The following is a 27,138-nucleotide window of genomic DNA, read 5'->3' as shown; positions in this document are numbered from 1 at the left end:
GAGCCCAGGAGTTTGAGGTTGCTGTGAGCTAGGCTGACGCCACGGCACTCTAGCCTGGGCAACAGAGTGAGACTCTGTCTCAAAAAAAAAAAAAAGATAATACGTAGAATGGGAGAAAAGATTTGTATATCATTTATTTCACAAGGCACTGGGATATAGAATATATAAAGAACTCTTACAACTCAGAAATAAAACAACACCCCAATTAAAAAACGGTCAAAAGATCTGAACGGGCATTTCTCCAAAGAAGATATACAAATGGTCAGTAAGCACATAAAAGATGTTCAACATCATTAGTCAGTAGGGAAAGGGAAATCAAAACCAGTGAAATGCCACTTCACACCAACTACGACAGCTAAAATCAAAGATAGACAGTAAGTGTTGGTGAGGATGAGGAGAAACTGAAACCCGTGTGTCTTGTGGGTAGAAACATAAATTGGTGCAGCTGCTTTGGAAAATAGTTTAGCAGTTCCCCAAAGAACTAAACATAATTAATAACCTTTTTACCCAGCAATTCCAACTCTAGGTATATACTCAATAGAAATTAAAACATACCCACCCAAAAACTTGTAAACAAATGTTTACAATAGCATTATTCTTAACAGTCAGAAGTGGAAACAGTCCAGATGTCTATCAACTGATGAACAAAATGAGGTATACATACACAATGAAATATTATTCGGCTGTAAAAAGGTGTTAAGCACTGACACGTATTACATGGAAGAACACGTAACCTCAAAAATACGGCAAGTGAAAGAAGCCAGTTACAAATGACCACGACTGATTCTGCTGACATGAAATGTCCACGATAGGCAAACCTGCGGTGGTTGCCTAGAGCTGGAAAGTGCTGGGGGGGAATGGGGAGTGACTGCTAATCGGTATAGAGCTTGTGAGGTAATGAAAATATTCTCAAATTGATTGTGATAATGGCTATACAACTCTGTGTGCAGATACTAAAACCCACTGAATTGTCCAGTGTAGCTTGGTGAATTCTATGGTATGTGAATTATAGCTCAATAAATTTGTTTTAAAAACCCACACAACCAAATCCTAGAAACTCACCTCCCAAGAGTTAACTTGAAAGATCTGTGGTAGGCCCACAAAGATGTCAATGTCTTAATCACTAGAACCTATGAATACGTTTGTCTTAAGGCAAAAGAGTTTTTGCAGATGTGATTAAGTTGAGGATTTTAAGGAAAGAGAAATTACTCTGAATTGTCCAGGTGAATCCAATCTGATCACGAGTCTGTAAAAGCAGATAACCTAAGGTCAGAATGATGCAACGTAAGAAGGACTTGACCAGTTGTTGTTGGATTTGCAGATGCAGGAAGGAGCCACGGGCCAAGGAATGTGGGTTCCTCTATAAGCTGCAAACAGCAAGAAACAAATTCTCTCCCCCAGAAGCCTTCAGAAAGGAACACAGTTCTGCTGACACTGTGATTTTAGTCCAGTAAGACCTGTATTAGATTTCTAACCCATAGAACTGTAAAATAATAAATCTGTGTTGTTTTATTATTTATTAATATTCTATTTCTCCCCTCTATTAGCCTCTTAATTTTCCATTCTTTTACTACTGCTTTAGTTGTTACCAGCATGTAATTTTAAATACTGTAGTAGCCACATTAAAAAAAGATAGATAATATTAATTTATTTATATTAAAAATATGATCATTTTAACATGTAACCACTATTTTTTTTTTTTTGAAAACAGGGTCTTGCTCTGTCGCCCAGGCTAAAGTGCAGTGGTGTGATCATAGCTCACTGAAGCCTTGAACTCCTGGGCTCAAGCAATCCTCCTGCCTCGGTCTCCCAAAGTGCTGGGACAGCAGATGTGAACCATGACGCCCAGCCATAATGAGTTTTTTAAAAAATGAGATATTTTACATTCTTGTTTTCCATACTAAGTCTTCAAAATCTGGTGTGTATATTATAATCACAATACATCTCAATTTGGAATAGCCAGTTTTTAAGTGTTCAATAACCACACACAGCCAATGGCCACTATATCAGGCAGTGCAGTCCTAGAGATTTATAGTATGAAACCCCTAGTTAAGAGTCTACGATAAATTATAACTTCACAACTTTATGGACAATGCAAGGACCTCACAACATTTTGTTCCTTTGAGGCCCTTCCCAACCTTTGAGGCCTTTTTGTCTTGTATTTCCAACCTATATATATACATATATCTTTATTTATTTATTTATTTTATTTTTATTATTATTTTTTTGAGACAGAGTCTCACTCTTTTGCCCTGGCTAGAGTGAGTGCCGTGGTGTCAGCCTAGCTCACAGCAACCTCACACTCCTGGGCTCAAGCGATCCTACTGCCTCAGCCTCCTGAGTAGCTGGGACTACAGGCATGCACCACCATGCCCGGCTAATTTTTTCTGTATATTTTTAGTTGTCCAGATAATTTCTTTCTATTTTTTTTTAGTAGAGACGGGGTCTCGCTCTTGCTCAGGTTGGTCTCGAACTCCTGAGCTCAAACAATCCGCCCGCCTCGGCCTCCCAGAGTGCTAGGATTACAGGTGTGAGCCACCGCACCCGGCCTATATATATATCTTTAAACAAGACATTTTTATTATACTACAGTCGATATTCATTTATATTTACATACTCCTTCCATTGTTCTTTATTCTCTCCTAAAATTTTATTTCCCTATGAGATTATTTTCTTTCTGCCAGAAGAACTTCCTTAAATTTTTCTTTCAGAATAGGCCTGCTGGTGACAAATTCTGTTTTTGTTGATATATTGAGAAATCAGGTGCCAACCTTACTCTTCTGGAACTAGTATCTTTTCTTCCTAGCAATTTTAAGATTTCTTTCATTGTCTTCGATTTTTAGCACTTTTATATGCCACTCCTATCCGTGCCTGTCATCTCCTTCTGGGACTACAGTGGTGTACAGCTGACTCTTCCCATTTGTCTACTACGCTCTCTTACACATTTCTCATCCTTTCATCTCCTGCTGTTTCACTGTGGGTCACTTTTACTGATGAATCCTCCTCCAATTCACAAACCTTTTCTGTGCCTAGTGTACTGTTAAACACATGTATTGGAGGTCCTAATTTGAGCTATTGTATTTTTTAGTTCTAAAATTTCCATCTGCTTCTATTTTACAGACTCCAATTTTGTGGTAAAATTCTCTCTCTTCATCTATTTTCTTGAACATATTAATCGGTTATTTTAAAGGCCTAAACATTTCAATATCTGGATCACCTGAAGTTCTTTTCCTATTACTTGGTATTTCCCTTATTTTCATTTATTTGATTCTGCTTACTGGCATGCCTGGTATTTCTGATGGAATGCGAACGCCGAGTATCAGAGTGTAAGGGTCTCGATGACGTCGTCTCCCTCCAGAGAGGTTTTAAGTTTCTTCCCACAGGCAGCTAAGGTAAGGGCTGATGACCTTGATCCAATCAGTGAAAGTTTTGAAGCTGAATTTCAAGCTAATAATTTCCAGTCAACCTTTATTTGTAAGGCATAGTTCTTTTGAGGTCTCAACTGAAAACCTGGAGTGCTTCCCAGGGTCATTCCTCCTTGGCCAGCCTTGAAATCTAATTTTTATCTCCCTGTATAGTGAGAACAAAAACTATACTTAAGTTTTTAGTCTCTTGGTAATAGCCTTCTACTGAATGTATCTTTCTGCTGAATTTCTCTTTTAGCCCTACACATCTCAGGATTTGAAAGCTACCTTGACAGCAAAAGCAAAGTCAAATGTTGAGTTCACTGCTTCTTTTGGGGGGTGGGGGAGACAGGGTCTTGCTCTGTTGCCTGGGCTTGGAGTGCAGGGGCATCATCACAGCTCACTGCAACCTCAAACTCCTGGGCTCAAGTCATCCTCCTGCCTCAGCCTTCTGAGTGGCTAAAACTACAGGCGTGCGCCACCACGCCCAGATAATTTTTCTTTTTGTAAAGACAGGGTGTTTGGCTCTTGCTCAGGTTGGTCTCAAACTCCTGGCCTCCAAAGTGCTCAGATTACAGATGTGAGCCACCACGCCCTGCCAAGTTCACTACTCTTGAGATTGTCTTTTCCCTGGGATCTTGGGACTCTCAAATCTTGGCTGCCTCAGAATCCCTCAATTCAAACTCTGGTCTCCCTACGTAGTGATTCTGAAACAAGCTCTGGACCACTGCTTTCTGTCTGGCCTCTACCCTATGCCAGGAGCTGGCAAATGCCCCAGGGAAAAAAGCAAGGGTAGATATGGGGTTCAACTCAACAGGTTTTTTAGTTTGGCTAGCCAAATTTGTCCGGCTGCCTTGGTTAGTCCCCAGTACCTTCAAAGATACTTATTTTTTTTGTATTTTAAACAGCTTTTATAGTAGTCTCAGCAGAGGTTTATTGTGATATTCCATTATAACCATAGGCAGAAGTCCATATTGAGTTTTAATTACTGATGTACATTTTCCTGACCAGTCCATAAGCTTCCTGAGAATAGGAGCTACTCATGTTTCCTGATGTTTCCACACTCAGCACACTACCCGACACAGAGCTATTGTGTGTTTGATTAATTAACTTTTATATTAGGGAAAAAAAGGCTATAATGCAAGTAAAGCAAAGCACATAAAAACATGACTTCTAAACCATTCTGGCCCATCAATTCTCCTAATTCACTAATCTTCACTAAGAAACGTCTAATCTTTTCTTCTTTGGCCCAGACATTAATGAAGCACATTCCTCAATAAAACTGCATGCTTAATGCTTATCTGAGATTAAGTTACCTCAGGCAGCACTAAAATCCTTTGTTCATTTATTAAAACTATTTTGTTCTAGATTAAGTGATTTCATTATCCTTTAGATTTAACTGATCCATTTCTAGGTCTGGCATTTTATCAGAAAGCAATGAGATTTTTCATCCAAAACGAAGCTCTCTCAAATTAACCTTTAGAGGCTTCTTGATTGTATTCAGTTACATTTTTCCAGAACGAGAAAATAATGATACAACAAAAGCTCTTAAATGTAAAATTTAAAACTAAAGGTTTACTGAAAATATAAATTATTTTCTCTATTACTTGGTTGGTTATGCTTGTATTATCAATCTTGCATCATTAATCCCTAAAGAAATAGCTAAAGAATTAAAAGTGGTTGCTTCTGGAAAGCACAAATTTCAGAGGTAAGGAAATAGGACAGTGGATCTCCTGCTTCTAAGTTCTTAAGAATTACTGAGTTCATTCCATATTTAAATTAAAAACATAACTATGTACAAACTGAGGCATAAAGAAAAAAGAAAGAAAGAAAGAAAGAAAGAAAGAAAGAAAGAAAGAAAGAAAGAAAGAAAGAAAAAAAAGGAAGACCCAACACTTAAAGCTGTGTCATCGTAGTACTGAAAGCTGTTTATGTAGCGCCACAGACTCACAACACAGCCTCCAGGCAGCCACTGATACTGTGGGGTGACAGTCCTACATCTGCAAACCTGACAATAAACCAGACTTCCAGGCCCTTTCAACACTAATATTCTAGTATTCTACAACTTTGGTGACTAATAAATGGCAGGGCACAATTTAAAAGAGAAAAATGTATTTGTTAGATAAAAGGTAAACTCAAAGGGCTTGTTTTGTAATGGATGGTTAATGAAATTACAGTGATCAGCACAGTAATTTTAGGATGACTCTTAAGAGAGTTAACGAAAGATGATATGGGTATTAGGGAATCTATCTCCGTTGATTAGACAGCTTCTTCGACATAAAGCATGCACAGTCCAAGCACTAATGATCCATCTGGGGCCAGTGAAAGCAGTACATGCTAAGTGTCACGTAACAGCTCCTGCTCTCCTGAGCTGGTCAAGAGGCACAATCTGCCCTTTCCTGCAGACAGTGAGTAGACAGAGACCAAAAGACTGAACCAAAACTGCTAGCTCCAAAGGATGGGTGTTCTCATCCACACAGCTAGACAGGGAGAGGGCTCTGGCACTTCTTATATGGCTCTTGACAAATTAGAAGCTCTTAATGTATCTTGCAGTTTAAAAAGATTACGCATTTTCAGACTGTCCAATTTTAACTTACAGACTTTGAAACAAAAGAACCAGCCACTTTTAAAGGGCAAGAACAGACATCTGTCTCACAGGAAACAAAAGTCAAGCCCCCCCGCCCCCAGAAAGCCACACATATATATCGTTACAGAAGTGTCCACAGGATGTGAGAAGGAGGGAACTGGGTTTGCAGCAAAGACTATCCAGTGTACAAAGGTTTTGCTTTCCAAATGGTCAACCATCCCGCATCACGTTTCCTCCTGTACTCTACGCCCCAAGTCAATGGAAAAAACTTAAAACTTTTCATTGTAGTAATTGATTTCTGTGTACGTATTTTTTAACATAACACAATGCCAATTATCTTAAGATGACAGAATCAGAGAATTTAAATGGGAAGGAACTAAGAGAGATTAGTTAAATCATTTCTTTAATGCTTGAATTATCTCCATTTAATCACTTGATGCATGACAAAGTTCCGTAATTAAGGGGGAGGAACTTTATAGTTACCTAAAATTATTCATTTTAAGTAACAGTCTAGGAAAATTTAAAGCTTACGATACTAGAAGATACCTAACAACATGGAAGAAAATACAGGCACAACTTATTTTATTATACTTCACAGATACTGTGTTTTAACATGTTGAAGATCTAAGGCAACCCTGCATTGAGCAAGTCTATGGGTGCCATTGTTCCAAGAGCATGTGCTCATTTTGTTAGCATGTTTTAACAAAAAAATATTTTTAATTAAGGGATATACATCTTTCTTAAGACAATGCTACTGCGTATGTAACAGACTACAATATAGTGTAAATATAATTTTTTATGCACTGGGAAACCAAAACATTCATGTGACTCACTTTGGTTCAATTATCTACCTTACTGCAGTGGTCTGGAACCAAATCTGCAATATCTGAGGTTTGTCTATAACAATTAAAAATCTGTTAAACACAGTATATGATAGGAACTGTGCCTGATTGCCTTTTTGACTGCTCCACTATACAAAAGAGGAAAGTCAGGCTCAAACAGGCTAAGTAACTTGCCCACAGTCATATCATAAGGGGCAGAGTTGGCATTCGAACCTCACCTGACTGAAGTCCAAGGTCTTAATCACTACTCTATGTGTGACTCCCAACAGCATGGTCTATCAGTCACCTGGAGTACTTGTCAAAAATGCAGATTCCAGGGTCTCACTTTTTATCTCCCAAATTGCAAATTTTTAGGGGTGGTTCTTAGGAATCTGTATACATACAAGTTTGAAAACCACTCCCCTAAAAATGAATTTCAAAGTATCCCATTACATCCACTACAGGCATACTTTGGTTTGTGCTTCACTTTACTGTGCCTTGCAGGTATTTTGTTTTTTACAAATTGAAGGTTTGTGGCAACACTGTGTTGAACACGTCTATTTCCACCATTTTCCCAATAGTGTGTGCTCATTTCATGTCTCTGTGTCAAATTTTGGTAATTCTCACAATGTTTCAAACTTTTTCAATTAATATTATATCTGTTACAATGATGTATTATCAGTGATCTTTGAGGTTACCACTACAATTGTTTTGGGATACCATGAAGTGCACCCGTGTAAGAGAGTGAACTTAGTCTATAAATACTGCGTATATTCTGACTGCTGGATGGATTGGCCATTCCATCTCTCTCCCTCCCCTTAGGCTTCCCTATTCCCTGAGACACAATGATATTGAAATTAGGCCAATTAATAAGCCTACAATGGGCTCTAAGTGTTCAACTGGAAGGAACCATCGCACGTATGTCACTTTATATCAAAAGCTAGAGAAGATTAAGCTTAGTGCGAAAGGTACGTTGAAAGTTGAGATAGGCCAAACGCGAGGCATCTTGTGCCAAACAGCTAGTCAAGTTGTGAGTGCAAAGGAAAAGTTCTTTTTTATTTTTGAGACAGGATCTTACTCTGTCACCCAGACTAGAGGGCAGTGGTATCATTATAACTCACTGCAACCTCAAATTCCTGGGCTCAAGCAATCCTCCCACCTGAACCTCCTGAGTAGTTGGGACTACAGGCAGGTGCCACCATGCCTAGCTCATTATTTTTTAAATTTTTTGTAGAGACAGGGTTGTGCTATGTTGCCTAGGCTGGTCTCAACTCTTTGGTCTCAAACAATCCTACCTTTGCCTCCCAAAGTGCTGGGACTACAGGCATGAGCCACCATGCCTGGCCTAAAAAATTCTTTTCTTTTTTTTCTAATTAAGGGACAGAGTCTCGCTCTGTCATCCAAGCTGGAGTGCAGTGGTGCTATCATAGCTCGCTGCGGCCTTGAACACCTGGGCTCAAGCGATCCTCCCACCTCAGCCTCCCAAGCTATGATCGCAAGTTATCCAGATGATGTAGCTAAAATCACTGATGAAAGTGGTTACACTGAACAACACATTTTCAATGTAGACCAAACAGCTTTATATTGGAAGATGCCATCTAGGACTTTCATAGCTACAGAGAAGTCAATGCCCGGCTTCAAAGGCTGACTCTCTTGTTAGGGGCTAATGCAGCTGTGACTTTAAGTTGAAGCTAATGCTTATTCAACATTCTGAAAATCCCAGGGCCCTTAAGAATTATGCTAAATCGGCCGGTCAACGGCGGCTCACGCCTGTAATCCTAGCACTCTGGGAGGCTGAGGCAGGAGGATCGCTTGAGCTCAGGAGTTCGAAACCAGCCTGAGCAAGAGCGAGACCCTGTCTGTATTTAAAATGAAAAAAAAAAACAAAAAACGAATTATGCTAAATCTACTCTGCCTGTGCCTAGAAATGGAACAACAAGCCTAGATGACAGCGCATCTGTTTATAGCATGGTTTACTGAATATTTTAAGCCCACTGTTGAGACCTACTGCTCAGAAAAAAAGATTCCTTTCAAAATATTACTGCTCAGTGACAATTTACCTGTTCACCCAATATCTCTGGTGATACACAAGGAGATGAATATTGTTTTCATGGCTGTTAAGACAACATCCATTCTGCAGCTTATGGATCAAGGAGTACAATTTTGACTTTCAAGAATTATTATGTAGGAAATACATTTTATAAGGCTATAGCTGCCACAGATAGTGATTCCTCTGACGGATGTGGGCAAAGTAAATTGAAAACCTCCTGAAAAGAATTCACCATTCCAGATGCCATTAAGAACATTTGTGATTTATGGGAAGAGGCTGAAATACCAACATTAACAGGGGTTTGGAAGAAGTTGATTCCAGCACTCATGGATGAGTTTGACTTCAGTGGAGGAAGTAACTGCAGATGTGGTAGAAATAATAAGAGAATGAGAATTAAAAGTGGAGCCTGAAGATGTGACTAAATTGCTGCAACATCATGATAAAATTTGAATGGATGAGGAGTTGCTTCTTATGGATGGGCAAAGAAAGTGGTTTCTTAAGATGGAATCTACTCCCGGTGGACATGCTGTGAATATTATATAAACTTAGTTGAAAAAGCAGCAGCAGGGTTTGAGAGGATTGACTCTTATGCTAGATGCTGGGTAGACAAAGACAGATCTTTCTACACAGTCTGTAAAGGAAGACAGACATGCAAACTGATAACTTCAATAACCTATGATATATCCTGTAGGATTCTGGACCAAAAGGAAAGTGGATTATAGTCAAGAAGATTCCCAAATATGCCTGAAATACAGAAAACACTTTAAACTAGACTGAGGTTGTTTGTTTGTTTATTTATTTATTTTTGAGACAGAGTCTCACTCTGTTGACCAGGCTAGAGTGCCATGGTGTTAGCCTAGCTCACAGCAACCTCAAACTGCCAGGCTCAAGTGATCCTCTTGCCTCAGGCTCCCGAGTAGCTGGGACTACAGGCATGCGCCACCATGCCCGGCTAATTTTTCTATATATTTTTAGTTGTCCAATCAATTTCTTTCTACTTTTAGTAGAGACGGGGTCTCGCTCTTGCTCAGGCTGGTTTCGAACTCCTGAGCTCAAACAATCCGCCCGCCTCGGCCTCCCAGAGAGCTAGGATTATAGGCGTGAGCCACCGCGCCCGGCCAAGGCCAGAGTATTAAAACAGCTCAGATGTGAAATGACGAGGGCACGAAGCACAGTGGGACAGAAAAATGCTACTCAGCTAAAAATCAACTCAGCTAAAAGATATGATAAACATAATAATTAAACTATTCATTTTAAGTAAAATAAATGTATTTCCACTCTCAGCAGATGATACTGCAACTAAAGCATTTAACCTGGACTTAAATAAAGAAGTGCTACAGTAGCTGAATAAAGTACCAGGAATACAGGCTACTGTGGAAAGGTAGCAAACTTCTTCCATCCAAGTGATGCTCGGTCAAGGTCAGGCTGACTTTGAGGACACATTCCTGAAATCTGGTCCAGGACCCATCGGTTCTGACGTGACATGCGGAGCAAGCTGTGACACCAGGCGCTTGTGGTGTGGCAACTACTCATGCGGCCAAAGAACCACGTGATTACCTGATAGCCTTCGGTCTTCTTCTGACACCACTTCAGCAAGGCATTCCTCTTTGATCCTCCGTATTCTCTTGCCAACGCCGAGAGAGGGTCCTTCCTTTCTTCCCTGGTAAGTGTAAACACAGAACCCAAAGTTGACATATGTTTTATCTGAGCACCAGAAAAAGAACAGTGTTAGTGTGCATTTTTGAAAAGGACAAACGCACATTCTATGGCCATCCAATGGCAACACATATCATTTTATTCATCTGATTTTTAGTTTGTGGCCCCACAGACCCACTGGTGTCAGGGGTCTCTGTTATCTGAAAGGAGGGACTCTACCCATCATCCCCACAGAAAGTGGCAAAGACTCAGCACAAAGTACGTTTAGGATTAACAGAAATTCCAGGATGCTTAGAACAGAGAAAACAACCTGCTATGGCAGCATCTGAAGTTGCCATGGCTGCCTTTCATTCGCTACCTTACCCTTCCATAATCTTTATGCCTTGGTTTATTTTACTCCTGTTTGTTTCCAAACTTTTATGCCCTTTATCATCTCATCATTTTTAAAATCAGTTCTTTTTTTTTTTTTTTTTTGAGACAGAGTCTCACTGTGTTGCCCAGGCTAGAGTGCCGTGGCGTCATCCTAGCTCACAGCAATCTCAAACTCCTGGGCTCAAGCGATCCTTCTGCCTCAGCCTCCCGAGTAGCTAGGGCTACAGGCATGCGCCACCATGCCTGGCTAATTTTTTCTATGTATTTTTAGTTGTCCAATTAATTTCTTTCTATTTTTAGTAGAGACGGGGTCTCGCTCTTGCTCAGGCTGGTTTCGAACTCCTGAGCTCAAACAATCCACCCGCTTCCCAGAGAGCTAGGATTACAGGCGTGAGCCACCGTGCCCGGCCTAAAATCAGTTCTTGTAAACAGATATGGCAAGATTATGCAAGGTGGAGGATTCTAAGATAGTTCTTGCCTTCAAGAAGAAGCTCACAACTGGGGGAAGCAGATTAGACAGACATGAGACATCAATAAATATTAAAAGGTTTACAACTTCCATAAAATGTGTGTTTAGTGTGTGTTCAGGTGTGTTTAGTACCAAGTTGTATACTCTTTATTGATTGTAGGCAGTTAGAATTTTGCCTTGCACAAAAAATGGAATTTTGCTATAAATCACTTATTCAATGTCTCCTTACAGAGCACCACTGTGCAAGTTCTAGGCAATCAATTGTGAACAACACAGGGTCCCTGCTCCTTTAAGGAACTTCAGAGTTTACTATATGATAGACTCATTATAGAACTTGGGGGGAAAAATAAATCAATGGCTATACATAACTTTTTTTTTTTTTTTTTTGAGACAGAGTCTTGCTCTGTTGTCTAAGCTAGAATGCCATGGCGTCAGCCTAACTCACAGCAACCTCAAACTCCTGAGCTCAAGTGATCCTCCTACCTCAGCCACCTCAGTAGCTGGGACTATAGGCATGCACTATCATGCCCGGCTAATTTTTCTATTTTTAGTAGAGAAGGGGTCTCGCTCTTGCTTAGGCTGGTCTCAAATTCTTGAGCTCAAGTGATCCTCCCACCTCAGCCTCCCAGAGTGCTAGGATTATAAGTGTGAGCCACCGCGCCAGCCTACATAACTTATTTTTAAAAATTTTATGTAGGGTACTTTATGGCACTGTCAACTGCCTTGTAGGCAGAATAAATTTATATCCTGGCCTAGACCAGACATTAAATCAAAAAACGTTTTGCAATCACTGGGGCAGGGGAGGCTTACAAACCTACTCATTCTGCACCAGGTCCTTCCTTTAGGTAGCTACTTTGGAAGTGAAACACAACACTGAGGAATATTCAGAGAAAGAGAGTGTTTTGTAATATAACCTGCTGCTTGACAAGTGGCGTGTTCTTAAAAAGATTGGTCTATTTTTCGGTGATGATAAGCAAAGCAGAGACCCTAGCCCCAGACACCACTAACTCAGCAGCCAGTAAACGTCCTGGAGGTTCGAGGTTCGTATGTCACCAGCAGCCTAGCATTGCTCAGCACATTTCTCCTGTCAGTATTCACCCTTCAAAGTACGCTACGAAATCAAAGAGGATACCTTTAGAAATGAAGCTTTTCCAACTGAGAGGTACACTGAAATAGTACCGATTTTTATTTATCATAGAACCAAAAGCAAAATAACAGATTTTGTTCAATGTGCAGTTAGACTGCTACCTTGAAGAAATACCTTTATTTTTGTGTGCCAGCCCCCCAGATTCCTCCTTTGGTTTAAAGCTGCCGTCCCCAGTCCCTGGGCCATGGCCTGGTACCAGTCTGTGGCCTGTTAGGAACAGGCCATATATCACTGCCTGAGCTCCGCCTCCCCCCGCTCCCCCAACACCCGGTCCGTGGCAAAATTCAAAAATGTCGTTATAACATCACTGAACATGGGGAAAGAGAATGAAGATAAAATTATGTAAATGAATGCAAAAAGGCAAGCCCAAAACAAAACCAAAACTCTGTCATGCTTAACATGAATGTCACTGCTACAATAAACGTGAACAGTTTACTCTGGCTCATACGGGGTTCTGTTTTGTTACAGAAACAGTTTAAAAAGCACCAAAGTAGAACAAACTCTATGGACACAATGAAATGCTACAGAAAAGAGCCCCCAGGGCTAGAAGGCCATTTCTTGTAACTTCTTGGTTCTGAGATGAGGAACTGAGGCCAGGAGACACCTCGTGGAAGAGCATGGGTCCCAGTGGGGGAGCCAGCAGGAACGGGAGTCCTGTCTCCCAAGCCAGTGCCCTCTGCACAGGCACCACACAGGAGCCCACCACGGAGAACAGCCCTCCACAGCCAGGCTGGCCTGAGCTCCCCGCCTGCTCCAACGGTGCACGGCTATGTGACCACTAGTCTAAGAGGGTGGCCCCCTTAGAGGTAGGGCTTTAAAAGTGAGTCCATAATTTGAGTTTGAGAGGCCAAATATTCCATTTATGCTCAAAGCTATAAATCAATATATGGCTAAATTTCTGCAACTCATTCCTATTCCTCCTTCAGTTCTTCTTAGTGCTGGCTATAACTTTTCCTCATCCCTATAAACAATGTTTGCTAAATTTCGACATCTATTTTTTCCTCTAAGTTCTTAATACCTCTGAGTCCAAAGTGGCTTCTGACATAAGAGAACATGAATAAAACATAAGCTTACATTTTCGTGTGTTGTTTATCAATTATTAATGTAGCACCATGTTCCCAGACTCCTGGTGTAAACAATTAGGGTCATCTTTGATACTTCCCATTCTTGCATTCCTTTTATAAAACTCTGTTGCTGAAATCATCTTTCCTTTTGAGAAACCTCCTGGGTCCAACTGTCTCTTCACTTCTTTTTCCATGTTATCGCCCTGGTCTAGACTTGATGACTCTGTCCCAGAAATACTACAATATCCTTTTAGCTGGTTTCCGACTTTCGTCCAGAATAGAATAGTCCTTGAATCATCTTCTCACAGCAATTTATTTACCCCACTTTATGACTTCTACCGTGTCAAAGTGACTCAACTGGACTTGAAAGAGGTTCTGTCACCTAGCCATACTCTACTTATTCAATCTTTTCTTACGCGACCCCTGATAGGGAAGACACTCCTTCCTCTGGCCTTCTGGATCCCCTGTCTGGGCATCTGCAGTCCCAGCTAACTACACAGCATCCCCTCCAGATGCCTCACTCATCGGCCGCGGTACATTCCGTCAAGTTACTAACCTTGCCAGTAATGCCCCTCCTCACCCCAACCCTCAAGGCCCCACTCAAATTCTGCCCACCTAGGGCGCTTCCCTAACCCTTCACTCTTACCCCAGGATTCAAATTTCACAATACTTACTTTTGTACTCAACCATTCTCTAATTTAAAAAAAAAACAAAAACAAAACTACAGCTACTTCAGGAAAGGAATTGTCTCTTAATTTATTACTTTGTCAGCATCTTCTATACCATTCACCCAATTCTGGACACAGAAAAAAAGATCAGTAATCACTTAATAACACAAAATGAAGGAAAAGTCACAGAGCTCAAATGTCATTACTTTACCACCTGACTGTTTACTCTCAAAAGACCAGGAAGGGTACCTGTGAAACACACCGATATTAACTGTTCTCTACCTGATCCGGCTTCGGGTGGTGGGGGTCACGGACGCCGTGGGAGAAGAGGACAGGGAAAGCTGAGGCGACGTGGTCCCCATAGCCATGAGAGAGGCCGGAGACGCGCCCTCTGGTGCAGAGATGTCCCGTTTCATTTCTTCACTACTTCGTCGAGACACTGGTTGTGAAAAATAGTCATTATGCATTTTATGGCAAAAATATTTTAGATTAAATTGAGATCTTTTCTTCTGAAGATTTCAAAAAGAACAGATATTGTCATACAGAAGGAAAACCTAATATTTTCTTTATCTTACTGATAACTGATAAAGATTTATTTTATTCATTAAAAAAAAATCCATGAAGAGGTAGAGTAGTTGAAACATGCACTGAAACCCACATTCCTTGTAGATAAGGAGTGTGTCTTCTCCATCCTCCAAGTACCTACAAGCACACAGACAGTGCTATATAAACATCTGTTTAAATACAAATACAACTAAAAACCAAAGGCTAATTAAAGCAGTACCTGCAACTACTCAGCCCTGTCCAATACCCACAATTACAATCAACACAAACCTGAACTCAGCAAAAAACACTGTTAAAAGGACAGAAAGGAAAGAGATGCTTCACTACAGAGACACCATAATTCTGGGTCAGGCCACTTTTTAAAAAACAAATCAATGAGGCAGAAAACCAAAAGGTATCAAGTCAACTATTGGGAAATGGCAACAATCTTTTAGAAGGGTCTCATTTTGAAAGTCTGACATAGTAAGACATTGTACCTTGTTAGAATTACGAAAAGTTCTGAGAACTGTTAAGCAGAAGTAGCCACAACAGAAACAGCTTTCTAGCAAGGCAGCCTGAGTACTGCCAGCTGCTCAGGACACGGGGCTGAGCACAGTGACAACTGACACACCAGACAAAGTCCCTGACCTCAGACAAATTCTCTCTCACCTCAGAAGCAGTTGGGTCTGTAGGAGCCATTAACTGGGCTGATTCAATGCAATCAATGATATACATCAGCAGTTGTTTTCCCCTGATTACTAAAACTGTCCCCTTTTATTGGTTATAGTCTTCTTGATGATTTTAGGGTAACCACAAACAGAGTACAACTCTGCATTAGTAAAGTGATGCCTTTAAAGATCCTGAGGGGACAGATGCTTTCTCCTATTGTATGATCTTAGAATGATATGCTTATATATTTTCTGGCATACATAATTTTATAATTATTCTTTTTTTTTCTTACAATGTCAGTTCTTTTTATGCCTTAAATCAGTAGTTTCTTTTAAGTAGTGTACTAGGAAACTGGATGAGAAAATTTCTCATCACATAAAATAGAGGAAACAGATTGACAAAGAATCTGAGGAAATCAGTTGTAAGAAAAGCCCAGAGATGGCAATTTTAGCTGATCACAGGACTTCCCACTGACGTAAGGCAAGTCCTGATGTAGAACTGCGGTGACTTCGCTCCACGCACAAAGGGACATTCACTGCACTGAGGCACAGTTAGAGGGATTTCTCCTCTCGTGGTCCAATTCCCAGTTGAGCTATTAAGTGTAAGAAAACGTCACAGAGAAAAAAATAATACAAACAATTGATAAACTGAAGTGTTAGCTCCATAAGACAAAGTGAGCCCATCCAATTCATCATTATAGGATGGCTTTATCGTACTAGAAAAGTTCCAGAAAATTTTTGGTGTGTTTTGAAATAATTATTCAAAATCAGTCAGGATACACTTTGAAGTAAATATCGTAATCTTTCACAATTGTATCAACTTTGTATGAAGCTGTATTTTCAGTACGTCATCTAGCACAGTGTAGGCCCTTAATAAATATTTGTTAAATAAATGAACTATCTAGGTTTGTTGTTTCCAAGTCACATTTTAAAAATGGGATCTCTGTAGAATTTGGAAGATACAACAGGGCAAATTCAGGGTATAAATAATCAACTCAAGAGCTAAAGAGGCAAGCAGAGTCAAATCAGTCTAAAGAGAAAGTATTCAGTACCATTACTAAAACTTCTGGAAGAGTCTTTTAAAAAATTTTTTCAGATAAAAGTCATTACCTGAGATGGTCTTGGCACTTTCCATGGCAGGTACTCTCGGCAGAGAAGCAGGCCGGCTGGTTGAAGATGTTCGTAACAGATGCTCTGCACAAAGTACAAAGGGCGCAATGAAGAAATCTGATGCTGAACTTTAAAGTAATAAAAGTAAAACGAGGTACGTTTTACTCCTCTCAACCTCGAGGCTCACCCTTCCCAACCCAGGGCATTTCCACAACTTCCCACAGCCTGTGTGTCCAAAACAACTCTCCCAGCCAAGGCACACGTGAAACATTCCACTCAACGTTTTATTTCTAGGAATGAGACGCTCCACACAGACGAATGCTTCTAAACCCCAGACTGCCACTTACCTCTTTTGATGCAATCTGATCAAAATTCACAGATCCACTATTGCAACTAGGTCTAAAGCACAAACTAAATAAAAGTCTTGCCTTTATGTGCCTATGTTAGCGTGGAAGCCATACGTATATACAGACACAGACAGACAAGTCAGGATGGACAATTAGAATAACGAACGGAAAAGTGTTACCAAACCACAGAGAAGAAGCCATTCACTTTGATTTCACACAGCAGGGAAGCCTGTGAAAGCACAATGACACTGAGCTGGGCCTTGCTGCAGAGAAGAGGGGTGGGGAGCTGTCTTTCGGCTAGACAGTAAGCACAGCAAAAGGTACAAGGACACTTAAGATGGAGACGAATAAAGGCCAAGTGTGGCTAAAACAAGGGGTGGATGAAGAACAGGGATGGCAGCAGGGAAAGGGGCTGGAGAGGGGCAGCCATCATCACCTGGCACGTGGACTTTAGTCTGAGGGCAACAAGGAAGCTCCACAGATTTCTGAGGATTCAGGGAAGGACACAGTCAGACACTGCCTCGACTGTCTGTCTGCAGCGTCACCTTGTGCTACTCTTCCCTTGTTTTCTGAACACAAGCTGTCTTGAGAGTTTCTTCAGCTCCCCGAACACGGGCACAAGCTGGTCCCTCATCTCGACATGACTCCTCCGTTCTCTCCTTAGCCTGGCTAACTTCACCACCCTTCAGGCCTCAGGTGAACTTCGCTTCCTCGGGACCTGTGTCCCCCAAACACAGACTGGGGAGGGGGGCCCTGCTGACTCCCTCTTCCTGTACACTTCTCACCCAAGGCTCCAAGCCCAACAAGAGGCCATCTTCAAGCCAGGACACAGGGAGGCAGACACGAGGACAAAGAGATGTGTTCGGCCTGGTGTGTTGGGGGTGTGTGACAGGCAGAGGGAAGATACCAGGCCTTGCATGTAATGAAGACTCACAGCCTTGCCATCCAAGAATGTCCACCACCTCTTTTTAAGAAGAGACAATTTTAACAATACTCCCTTTCAAAATATAATGATGTCCAAAGTAATGGCATATGACACTATCTCTTAAGGATAACACATCTTTCACTCCAAAATATGTTTTCCTAAGAGAATGAGGAACATCTGGCTGTAATGACTCACTGCTCTGGAGGCCTGGAGAGCAGGAAGGATGAGCTAACTTTCTTAATGAAGACAGGACAGATACAGCCTACAGTTTCTCGAACAAAGATCACCTCTGTGCAAAGGTCCTACAAGCAAGCATCAAGTAGAATTCTGAACCCTGTCAGCAGTTGGCATTTATCCTTACAGGAAGAGCATATTATGCACAAAGTTTGACAGACAAAGTTAGCAGAACACAGAAATAGTAGGAAACAGAAATCAACATTTTAATCAAATTTTTCATTCTACAATTATGAAACTGTGGTTATTTCCCTAAAAATCTTAGTCCCCTAAAGAACAATACAGTGAATTAAGAAGTGAAAACAAAGGTTAAAAAGACAAATAAATCAAAACAGGGGATGTCAACTATGGACATAGGCATAAACTCTGGTCATCCCCTACAAGGAAAGTGTTCGTAAGTTGCCGTATTTAACTTTTTCTCTTTTATAATGCACACTATAGGCACACAATTGGAAAAAAGCTCATGAAATCTCCTGCTGATACACGTGCCCAACACCTGGCTGAGTCTCCTCACTGCTTGTCTAAGGATCCACATTTGGCAGACACTCTCCAGCACCTACTTTCTGAAAATGTACAAAAACATCCTGAAAGCCCAAGCAGGTTATTCCTTTAAAAATTATTTGTGGTAATTTTCAACAGCCAAAACACAGTCTGCTGCCATTTCATAAAGTATTTTTACTGTGAGAATCAAATCTGCCCAGAGGCACTTGTCACAGTAGGAACACAGGCCCATCTACCACTGCAGTAAGCAGCTGGTTTCCATCTTCGTGTCAAGCTGTCGGTTTATTCCTCTTCAGGAAATAAGATTAGTGTATTACAATCAAGTGTAGCAGGCAGGAGGGAACATATTTTACAGTAATAGATCCTATTCTATTGCCATATGGAGCTATTGTTGTCTTTAATCCATTCCTTAAACAAAAATCATTTGGATGTCCACTATGTGCCAGGCACGGGGTTTGGTGCAAGGTCAGAGAAAGGAAAAGAGGAGACAGGAAACTTGCCCTTGTGGAAGTCACAGTTTAGAGCGAAAGCAAGACATTTTAAAAAATCATGACGAGGGGCCAGGCGTGGTGGCTCACGCCTATAATCTTAGGACTCTGGGAGGCTGAGGCGAGAGGATTGCTTGAGGCCGGGAGTCTGAGGTTGCTGTGAGCTAGGCTGACGTCATGGCACTCTAGCCCAAAAAAAAAAAAAAAAAAAAGATAGATTGTCAGAATGAATAAAAAAGGAAGACTGAACTATATACCATCCACAAGAAATACAAAAGACAAAGATAAATGAAAAGTATGGAAAAAGGTAAACCACACAAGTACTAACCAAAAGAAGGCTGGAATAGTTATATTAATATCAGATAAGGAAGACTTTAGAAGAAGGAATATTATCAGGGATTTTTAAAAAATTACCTAGTAATAAAGGAGTCAGTTCTCTAAGAAGACATAACATTCCTAAATGTGTATGCACCTACCAACAGAGTTTTAAGGTATATGTGACAAAAACTGACAGCACTGAAAGGAGAAGTAAACAGGTCTGCTAGACTTGGAGAGTTCAACACTCTTCTCTCAGTAATTGACAGAACAAGTAGACTGAAAATTAGTAAGAAGAGACCTAGACCGAGCACAGTGGCTCACGCCTGTAATCCTAGCACTTTGGGAGGCCGAGGTGGGAGGATCACTTCAGGCCAGGAGTTTGAGACCAGCCTGAACAACACAGAAGACCCTGTGAAAGACAGGAATTGATAGTAGGAGAATGTACTTTGTTTTGTGTGGAACAAATTGTTTGAGATTAGAAAAATGTGTTCTCTTTGATTGTAACTAATGCCATTTGCTTCTGTAACCGTGCTTGCTTTTAGTTGTTTGTTAAATATAGGGGTGAGAGCAGGAGTAACTCCATGACAAGCTGAATTTCCTGAAATAGGCCTAAGTTTCAGTTTCCCCCGAAACCGAAATGCGGACCAAAACTGGCGCCCGGCGCGAAAATTGAAAATCCCGAGGCTTGGAGCCAACCAATCAGGAGTCAAAACAATCCGCCACTTTCAAAGGAACCAATGGACTAAGGGGGAAGGGGGATGGTATGCCCAGCGCGTCGTGTGGAACCTGCGTGTTGTGTGCCACCGGTGTGTCGTGTGCAAAAGAAAGTATAAAAGCTTCACTTTTACCCCAGGGCGGGGTCCTGGTTCATAGGGGAGGCCACTGCGTTGGTGCTCTGGGACTTGGACCCTAGCTCGAGCTAGCCAATAAACTCCTTTGCCGTTTGCAGCCTCGGTGACTCTGCCTCTCTGTTCCTGGGGCCGAGGGGAACCGGCTCTAACACCTGTCTCTACAAAAAATAGAAAAGTTAGCTGGGCATGGTGGTGCACGCCTATAGTCCCAGCTACTCGGGAGGCTGAGGCAGGAGAACTACATGAGTCTGGGAGTTTAAGGCTACAGTGAGCTGTGATGAGGACACCGTACTCCAGCCTGGGTAACAGAGTAAGACTGTCTCTAAAAAAATTTTTAAATAATAATAAAAAAGAATATAGAAGACCTAGACTTGAACATACAACCAACTAGATACGACATACATTTATAAAACACTCTACCCAATAACAGCAAAATAAATGCATGCTGCTAAGTGAGAGAAGCCAGACTTAACAGGCTACACATTGTCTGATTTCACTGATGTGACACTCTGGAAAACGCACAACTACAGGGATGAAAAACCTGTCTTGGCTGCTGGGAAGTGGGGAGTGTGGGGTTGACTATGAAGGGGCAGCATGAGGGAAGCTGGGGTAATGGGGCTGTTGTCTACAGAACTGTGAAACTGTAATGATGGATAAATGACTATCTATTTGTCAAAATCCACAGAACTGTATAGCTGAGAGTAAAATTCTCCTGTATGTAAATTTAAAAAAAAAAAAAATCAACTGGAATAGAGTGGGGGAGAGAAAAATGGAATTCAGACTGTGACAAACTAATCTAACTATTACAAAAGCATGACATAACCACACTGAAGAGAGTGGGGGGAAAGGAGCTTACTGAAGTAACTTTGGGGAAAAGAAGTGTTTTGACTGGATACTATAAGGTTAAAGATTTTAAAAACTGTACATAAACACTGTATTCTAGCTGGTAAATTTGCTTCCCACAGGGGTATGTTTTAGCAATTATGAAACTACCGTCTGTGTTATACTAAGGTTGAACAAATAAGTAAATCTAGCATGGATAACAAGAGCCAGGTTTCTAACCACCAAGAGAAAGAAGTTACAAATAAGGAAAGGGAAAAGGCTAGAATGGACCCTTTGGTGATGGCTTGGAGTCAGAGGTACTTGGTTTTGGACAGAGGGATGGATGGACAGAAGGATGTGTGCGTGCATGGGCTGGGACACGTACACACAATGTCCCCAGCTCTATCCAGAGAGGGACTAAAGGCAGGGAAACCCCAGTAGCGATGGGCACATCTAGCACCCAAAGCTTGGTTTCTAAATACTATTCTCTAATAAAAGTAAGAAATGGGTGATTCCAGGGCTAGTGCAGAAAAGAATCCATGCTGAGTGTGGAGCACCTGTGGTGCCAGAAAACAAGAAAGTGCTTTGTGGGGCAGAGGCGAGGTGCACTGAGAGAGAGGGAGGCAATGTAGAGCTCCCAGTGGCCACTGCTGAAATCACTTGACCACAAAATAAATAAAAAAGATTATAACCTAAAGAATAAAATAAATATTCACGTGTCTACACTAATAAATAAAAGGTATAAATATAATAATACAGAGAGATAATTCCTTACAGGCAGAATGAGGAAATCACCACGGAAACATCACAGTAATAACTGTTGAGGGCAAAATGCATAAATAGATGTTAAAATCCATGAGAGAAAGCTGAAGCAGGGACGACATTTACTAATTACTAGTGGACAGCTACCTCAACCAGTGATCAAGGTTAATTTAACATTGCAGTAGTAAGACATCGACGTCATGTACCCTGCTACAATGCCCCGAGAAGGCACCACACTTCTGCAGCGTCCTTCCCATTAAAACCACCTCCACCTAACTGGGAGAAAGTAGCAGACAAGCCTGTCCTGAGAGAGCAAAATAACTGACCAGTGTTCTTTGAAAGTGTCAAGGTCATGAAAGACAGGGAAAGAGTGAGAAATAGTTGCAGACTGGTGAAGACAAATAGATGAGACAACTAAATGGCAAGTGGGATCTAGGATTTGATCATGGAACAGAAAAAGCACATTAGTGGAAAAACTGGTAAAATCCAAATAAATTTTGTAGGTTAGTTAATAATATTTTACTGATATTAATTTCTTAGTTTTGATCGTTGTTCTATAGTTATACAGGATGTTCACATAAGGGAAGCTGCGTGAAGGGTATAAGGGAATCCCAATATTTTTGTAACTCTAAACTTAATTCAAAAGAGTTGAAGGCCAGGCGCGGTGGCTCACGCCTATAACCCTAGCACTCTGGGAGGCCGAGGTGGGAGGATGGCTTGAGCCCAGGAGTTTGAGGTTGCTGTGAGCTAGGCTGACGCCACGACACTCTAGCCCAGGCAACAGAGTGAGACACTGTCTCCAAAAAAAAAAAAAAAAAGAGTTGAGAGAGAGAACACCTTAAACAAATACGGACATGCACACAGAAGTGTACTGATGACAACTTGCTTTGTGAAAAGCAAATATAGCAAAATGCTGTAGAATCTAGGTGGTAAGTATATGAATATTCACTGTATAATTTTTTAAGTTTTATGTTTTAAAATTTTCATCATAATATGTTGGAAAAAATAGAAGCCTAGATGCACTGGTTTTTATCAAGACAAATACCAAGAACCACAGGGAAGAGAAGAAAAAAGGTGGGGGAAACCCTTAGAAGTTATATAACAGGTATCATTAGACTATGAAGCACAGGAGGGCAGGATTTCTATCTCAGTTTATCCTGGGAATTTTGTGGGTAGGGCTGGATCTAGCATTGAGGCAGAATCGGATTAGATCTACCCTTTGAGCAAAAAGAAAATTCCTGTGAAAGGTTTTAAACAGAAAGCTTTTTCTTTTCTTCTTTTAAACCTGAAAGTGAAGAGATGATAATTCCTAACACAGATTTGACTTTCTACCAAAACTTCCTAACTTTGTATCACCTTTGTGGTACTCTTAACATAAGTTGGTTTTTAAAAATGCTCAAATTCTAAAAAGTAATTTTAGGCCAGGCATGGTGGCTCATGCCTGTAATCCTAGCTCTCTGGGAGGCTGAGGCGGGCGGATTGTTTGAGCTCAGGAGTTCGAAACCAGCCTGAGCAAGAGCGAGACCCCGTCTCTACTAAAAATAGAAAGAAATTAATTGGACAACTAAAAATATATAGAGAAATTAGCCGGGCATGGTGGCGCATGCCTGTAGTTCCAGCTACTCGGGAGGCTGAGGCAGGAGGATCGCTTGAGCCTAGGAGTTTGAGTTGCTATGCGCTGACGCCACGGCACTCTAGCTGGGGCAACAGAGTGATACTCTTTGTCTCAAAAAAAAAAAAAAAAAAAAGTAATTTTACATCTCTAGCCTCAAGTAATACAATTGAGACACGTGACGACGGTATGAATTTTCTTACAGAACATGACTACACTTGGATAACCAACTTCCTGAGATACGGGCGTGTCTGAGCTGAGAGACACGGTGACAACGTCACACTGACGCTGGGACAATCCTAGCTCCTACTCACACCAGCCGGCTGAGGTGTGTGCTCAGCATTCTGGACCTCGTAAGGTTACTGTGCAAGTAGGGCTAGCAAGGACCTTCTCAACTGCCTGTATCCATGGACCTGGTAGCAGATCTATGCTCTCCTGCTTAGGCCACAAATGCTAATTTACTACTATCCACAAAGATTCACTGAGGTGGCACCAGGCATGACCCTAGCCATTTAATCCAACCGCCAACAATACCAACAAGAGATTAGTTCATTTATAGTTAAGATTTCTCTGGTCTGAAACACTTCCTGCAACTGACATCCAAGCATGATGCTAAAATATATTAATAAACCAAACCACACCTATTATAAAATACTTAACTGGAAAAATAACAAGTTCTCTTATTCAAGTGTAAGTAGAACAAGAGGCAGCATCTTTTAAAAATTTAGTAATGAAGCCATTGAAACTTTTAAAATGAAAACTCTAGACTGTTTTTTGATTTATGCCAAGGTAAAAGAGACAATCAAGAAAGAAAAGCAGCTCAAGACAGAGCTCGGAAAGCCTCCCGCTTTCTTATCGCAGTTTGGAAAACCACAGTGGCTTTTTATGGCCACAAATCATTCGGCTATTCTTAGTTTGGTAAGTGGTTCCTCTCTCTAATGTAAAAGATCACAGTATCAACAACTTCGCCTCAGTGTGTCTCCCTCTCTCCTGTATTTGCAATGTCTCAGCCAGGCCCATTCAGTCCTGACAACAGACTGCGGCGGAGGATGACACCAGCATGAACGCAGACTGGTGAACACACCCCGTTGCCCTATCATGCGACACAGCGCCAGATGATAAAATGCGAGCACCAGGAACAGACTCTTTAATGCATTCAGTCTTCTATAACCTTGGCCCACAGACCTCCCACATCCATGCCCCACTCACGAAAGCAAGGTAACAGAAACAATTAGGTGGTAACCTTTGCCCAATTTCCCAAATTTGCCCATTCCTAAGAATCACTTGGGGAGCCTGTGAAAATGGAACTTCCAAAATCCCTTTGCTAGACAGTCCATGTCAGTATACCTGAGGGGAGGCCCACGATTCCATATTTTAACAAGCAACTCAGGTAAGTTCAAGAAACACTGCTGGTGCTGGTTTTCCCTGGCAAACCTCGCCCTGCTCTGACCGGATCTCGAAAGGCGGGAGACTGGGCTCTGGTGTCGGCTCCACCACAAAGAGCTGTGTGAAAACCAGCAAGTCCCTCCCCCAAGGGCTCCAAGGAGTTGCTGGGCCTCATCTTCCAGAGTCTCAGCTCCCTCTTATGACTACAACATACAGCACAGAGATGCAAGGAATGGGCTGTGGAGTCAGGCTGCCAGGGCCACTGTTCACTACCGTGTTTACCTGGGTTACTCAACTCCTTGAAGCCTCATTTTTGGTATCTGTAAAATGGGGATGACAATAATACTTATGCCAGGAGGAACTGTGAAAACAGTGCCTACCAATGGTGTGCACTCTCTATGACCTATTATAATGTCGTGACAGTTGTCATGAAAGATGCATTTATTAATAACTAGTTTCCCCACTTGTAATTTAGACATATTATCAGTAAACTTCTGATAAAAAGGTATACCAGATTGACTGAAATAATATCCGTCAATTGCTATTTGTAATTGTTATCAGTATTAGTAATTGTTATTTAACAATTTAGTTTGCCAAAGAAGCCAGAACGATTCAAAAATTGACAAAAAAGGTAAAATGTGTGACATATGTACCTTGAACAGGGATTTCCCCGTAGTTGGGTCTCTTGTCTGACAGGGCTGTCAGGGGTTTCGATGTTGAGATCGGTCCACTTAAGGAATGTCTCTGAAATCAAAAGATAAACAGTATCAAAGTTAGGTTAAATCTAGTGCTGGGCCTCACAAAGAAGGAAAGTATTGCACTGAGGGAATATTTAGTTATAAATTTGAATTAATTCCTTCCATACTGCTATCGTAAAGCTGTAACACACACGCATGCGCACATGCTCTCACTCTCTCTCTCTCTGCAGGCATGTAATGTGACCGATATACTTTCTAAAAATTTAAACTTATTATTATGAGATAATTGTAGATTCACATGCAGTTGTAAGAAGTAGCACTGAGAGATCCTATGTACTCTTTACTCAGTCTCCCCAATGGTAAGATCTTACAAATCAGTAGCAGACTATCAAAACCAGGATAGTGACATTGGCACAGTCAAGACAGAGAACATGTCCATCACCATGAGGATCCCTCTTGTGGCCTTTCACAGCCATACCCACCTGCCCCTCCCTGACCCCACATCACCAACCCCGGGTAACCACTGGTATTGAGAACGTAGTTTCATTATTTTGTTTCAAGAGAATTCTTAAAATATCACATACCAATTCACTAAACATAAAAACATGTTCCAAAATGAAATGTAGATGTGTTCCTACTGTAGTCTTACTGGCCGTTCATGTCCTGGTTCCACACAGGAGGATCTTGAATCTGTCACCTGCCCGCTAACTCCATTACCACAGCTGCCCTAGTGCGTTCTGCATCTCAATCCAGCACCACGGCAACGGCTTTGTCACTGGCTTCCTCATCTCCAGACTTCTACACATACAAGCACCCAGACGTATCCACCACAAATACTCAGAATCCCTTGGGTCTCTGGCTTCGTCTCCTGCTACCCCTCCATACGCTCAGATACACCAACTCCGTCCTTACTACCACACAGGCCACGCTGTGCGTCTGTGCTTGTTCTCATGCTTCATCCCCTCGGCTTTCCCCTAGCTTGTCCTATCTGCTAACCGCTAACCACTCATTTCATACCCCCAGCAGAAACGTGTGAGGGCTCCAGCCTCTCCACATCCTTGCCACACTTGGTATCACGAGCCTTTTAAATTCAGGCCATTCTGAAGGATGTAGAGTGAGATCTAACTGTGGATTCAATTTCCACTTCTGTGATGACTAATGATGTTGAGCATCTTTTCATGTGCTTATTGGCCATTTATATATCTTCTCTTGATGGCCAAGCGTGCTGGCTCATGCCTGTAATCCTAGCATCTGGGAGGCCAAGGCAGGAGGATCGTTGAGCTCAGGAGTTTGAGACCAGCCTGAGCAAGAGTGAAACCCCGTTTCTACTAAAAACAGAAAAATTAGCTGGGCATCGTGGTGTGTGCCTGTAGTCTCAGCTACTCAGGAGGCTGAGGCAGGAGAATTGCTTGAGCCCAGGGGTTTGAAGTTGCTATGAGCTAGGCTGACACCACGGCACTCTAGGCTGGGCGACGGAGCGAGACTGTCTCAAAAAATAAATAGATAAATAAATAAATATATCTCTCTATATTTATTATGAGGAATTGGCTCACACAATTATGGAAGCTGAGAGGTCCCAGGATCTGTCATCTGCAAGCTGGAGACCCAGGAAAGCCATTGGTGTAGTTTCTGTCC

At 41.5% G+C, this 27,138-nt stretch overlaps 1 protein-coding gene across 2 annotated transcripts in view; it reads right to left on the bottom strand.

The window, feature by feature from the left end:
- SPECC1L (sperm antigen with calponin homology and coiled-coil domains 1-like) overlaps positions 1 to 27,138 on the bottom strand; it is a 150,110-nt gene that overhangs the window by 26,704 nt on the left and 96,268 nt on the right. For both annotated transcript variants that reach the window (XR_001138164.1, XM_012661007.1), the window contains 4 exons: positions 25,459 to 25,549; positions 16,560 to 16,643; positions 14,521 to 14,677; positions 10,420 to 10,522 (listed from right to left, as the gene is read on the bottom strand). Coding sequence is in view for 1 of the 2 variants with exons in the window: in XM_012661007.1 (XP_012516461.1) it covers positions 10,420 to 10,522; positions 14,521 to 14,677; positions 16,560 to 16,643; positions 25,459 to 25,549 (435 nt within the window). In the remaining variant the exon portion in view is untranslated. The remainder of the gene's footprint in view (positions 1 to 10,419; positions 10,523 to 14,520; positions 14,678 to 16,559; positions 16,644 to 25,458; positions 25,550 to 27,138) is intronic.

The sequence above is a fragment of the Propithecus coquereli genome, unplaced genomic scaffold (genome assembly GCF_000956105.1).
Source record: "Propithecus coquereli isolate 6110/MARCELLA unplaced genomic scaffold, Pcoq_1.0 Scaffold698, whole genome shotgun sequence".
In the NCBI taxonomy this organism is placed as follows: Eukaryota; Metazoa; Chordata; class Mammalia; order Primates; family Indriidae; genus Propithecus; species Propithecus coquereli.
Note: the sequence above shows the minus strand (reverse complement) of the source record. Positions and strands in the feature narration are given on the sequence as shown.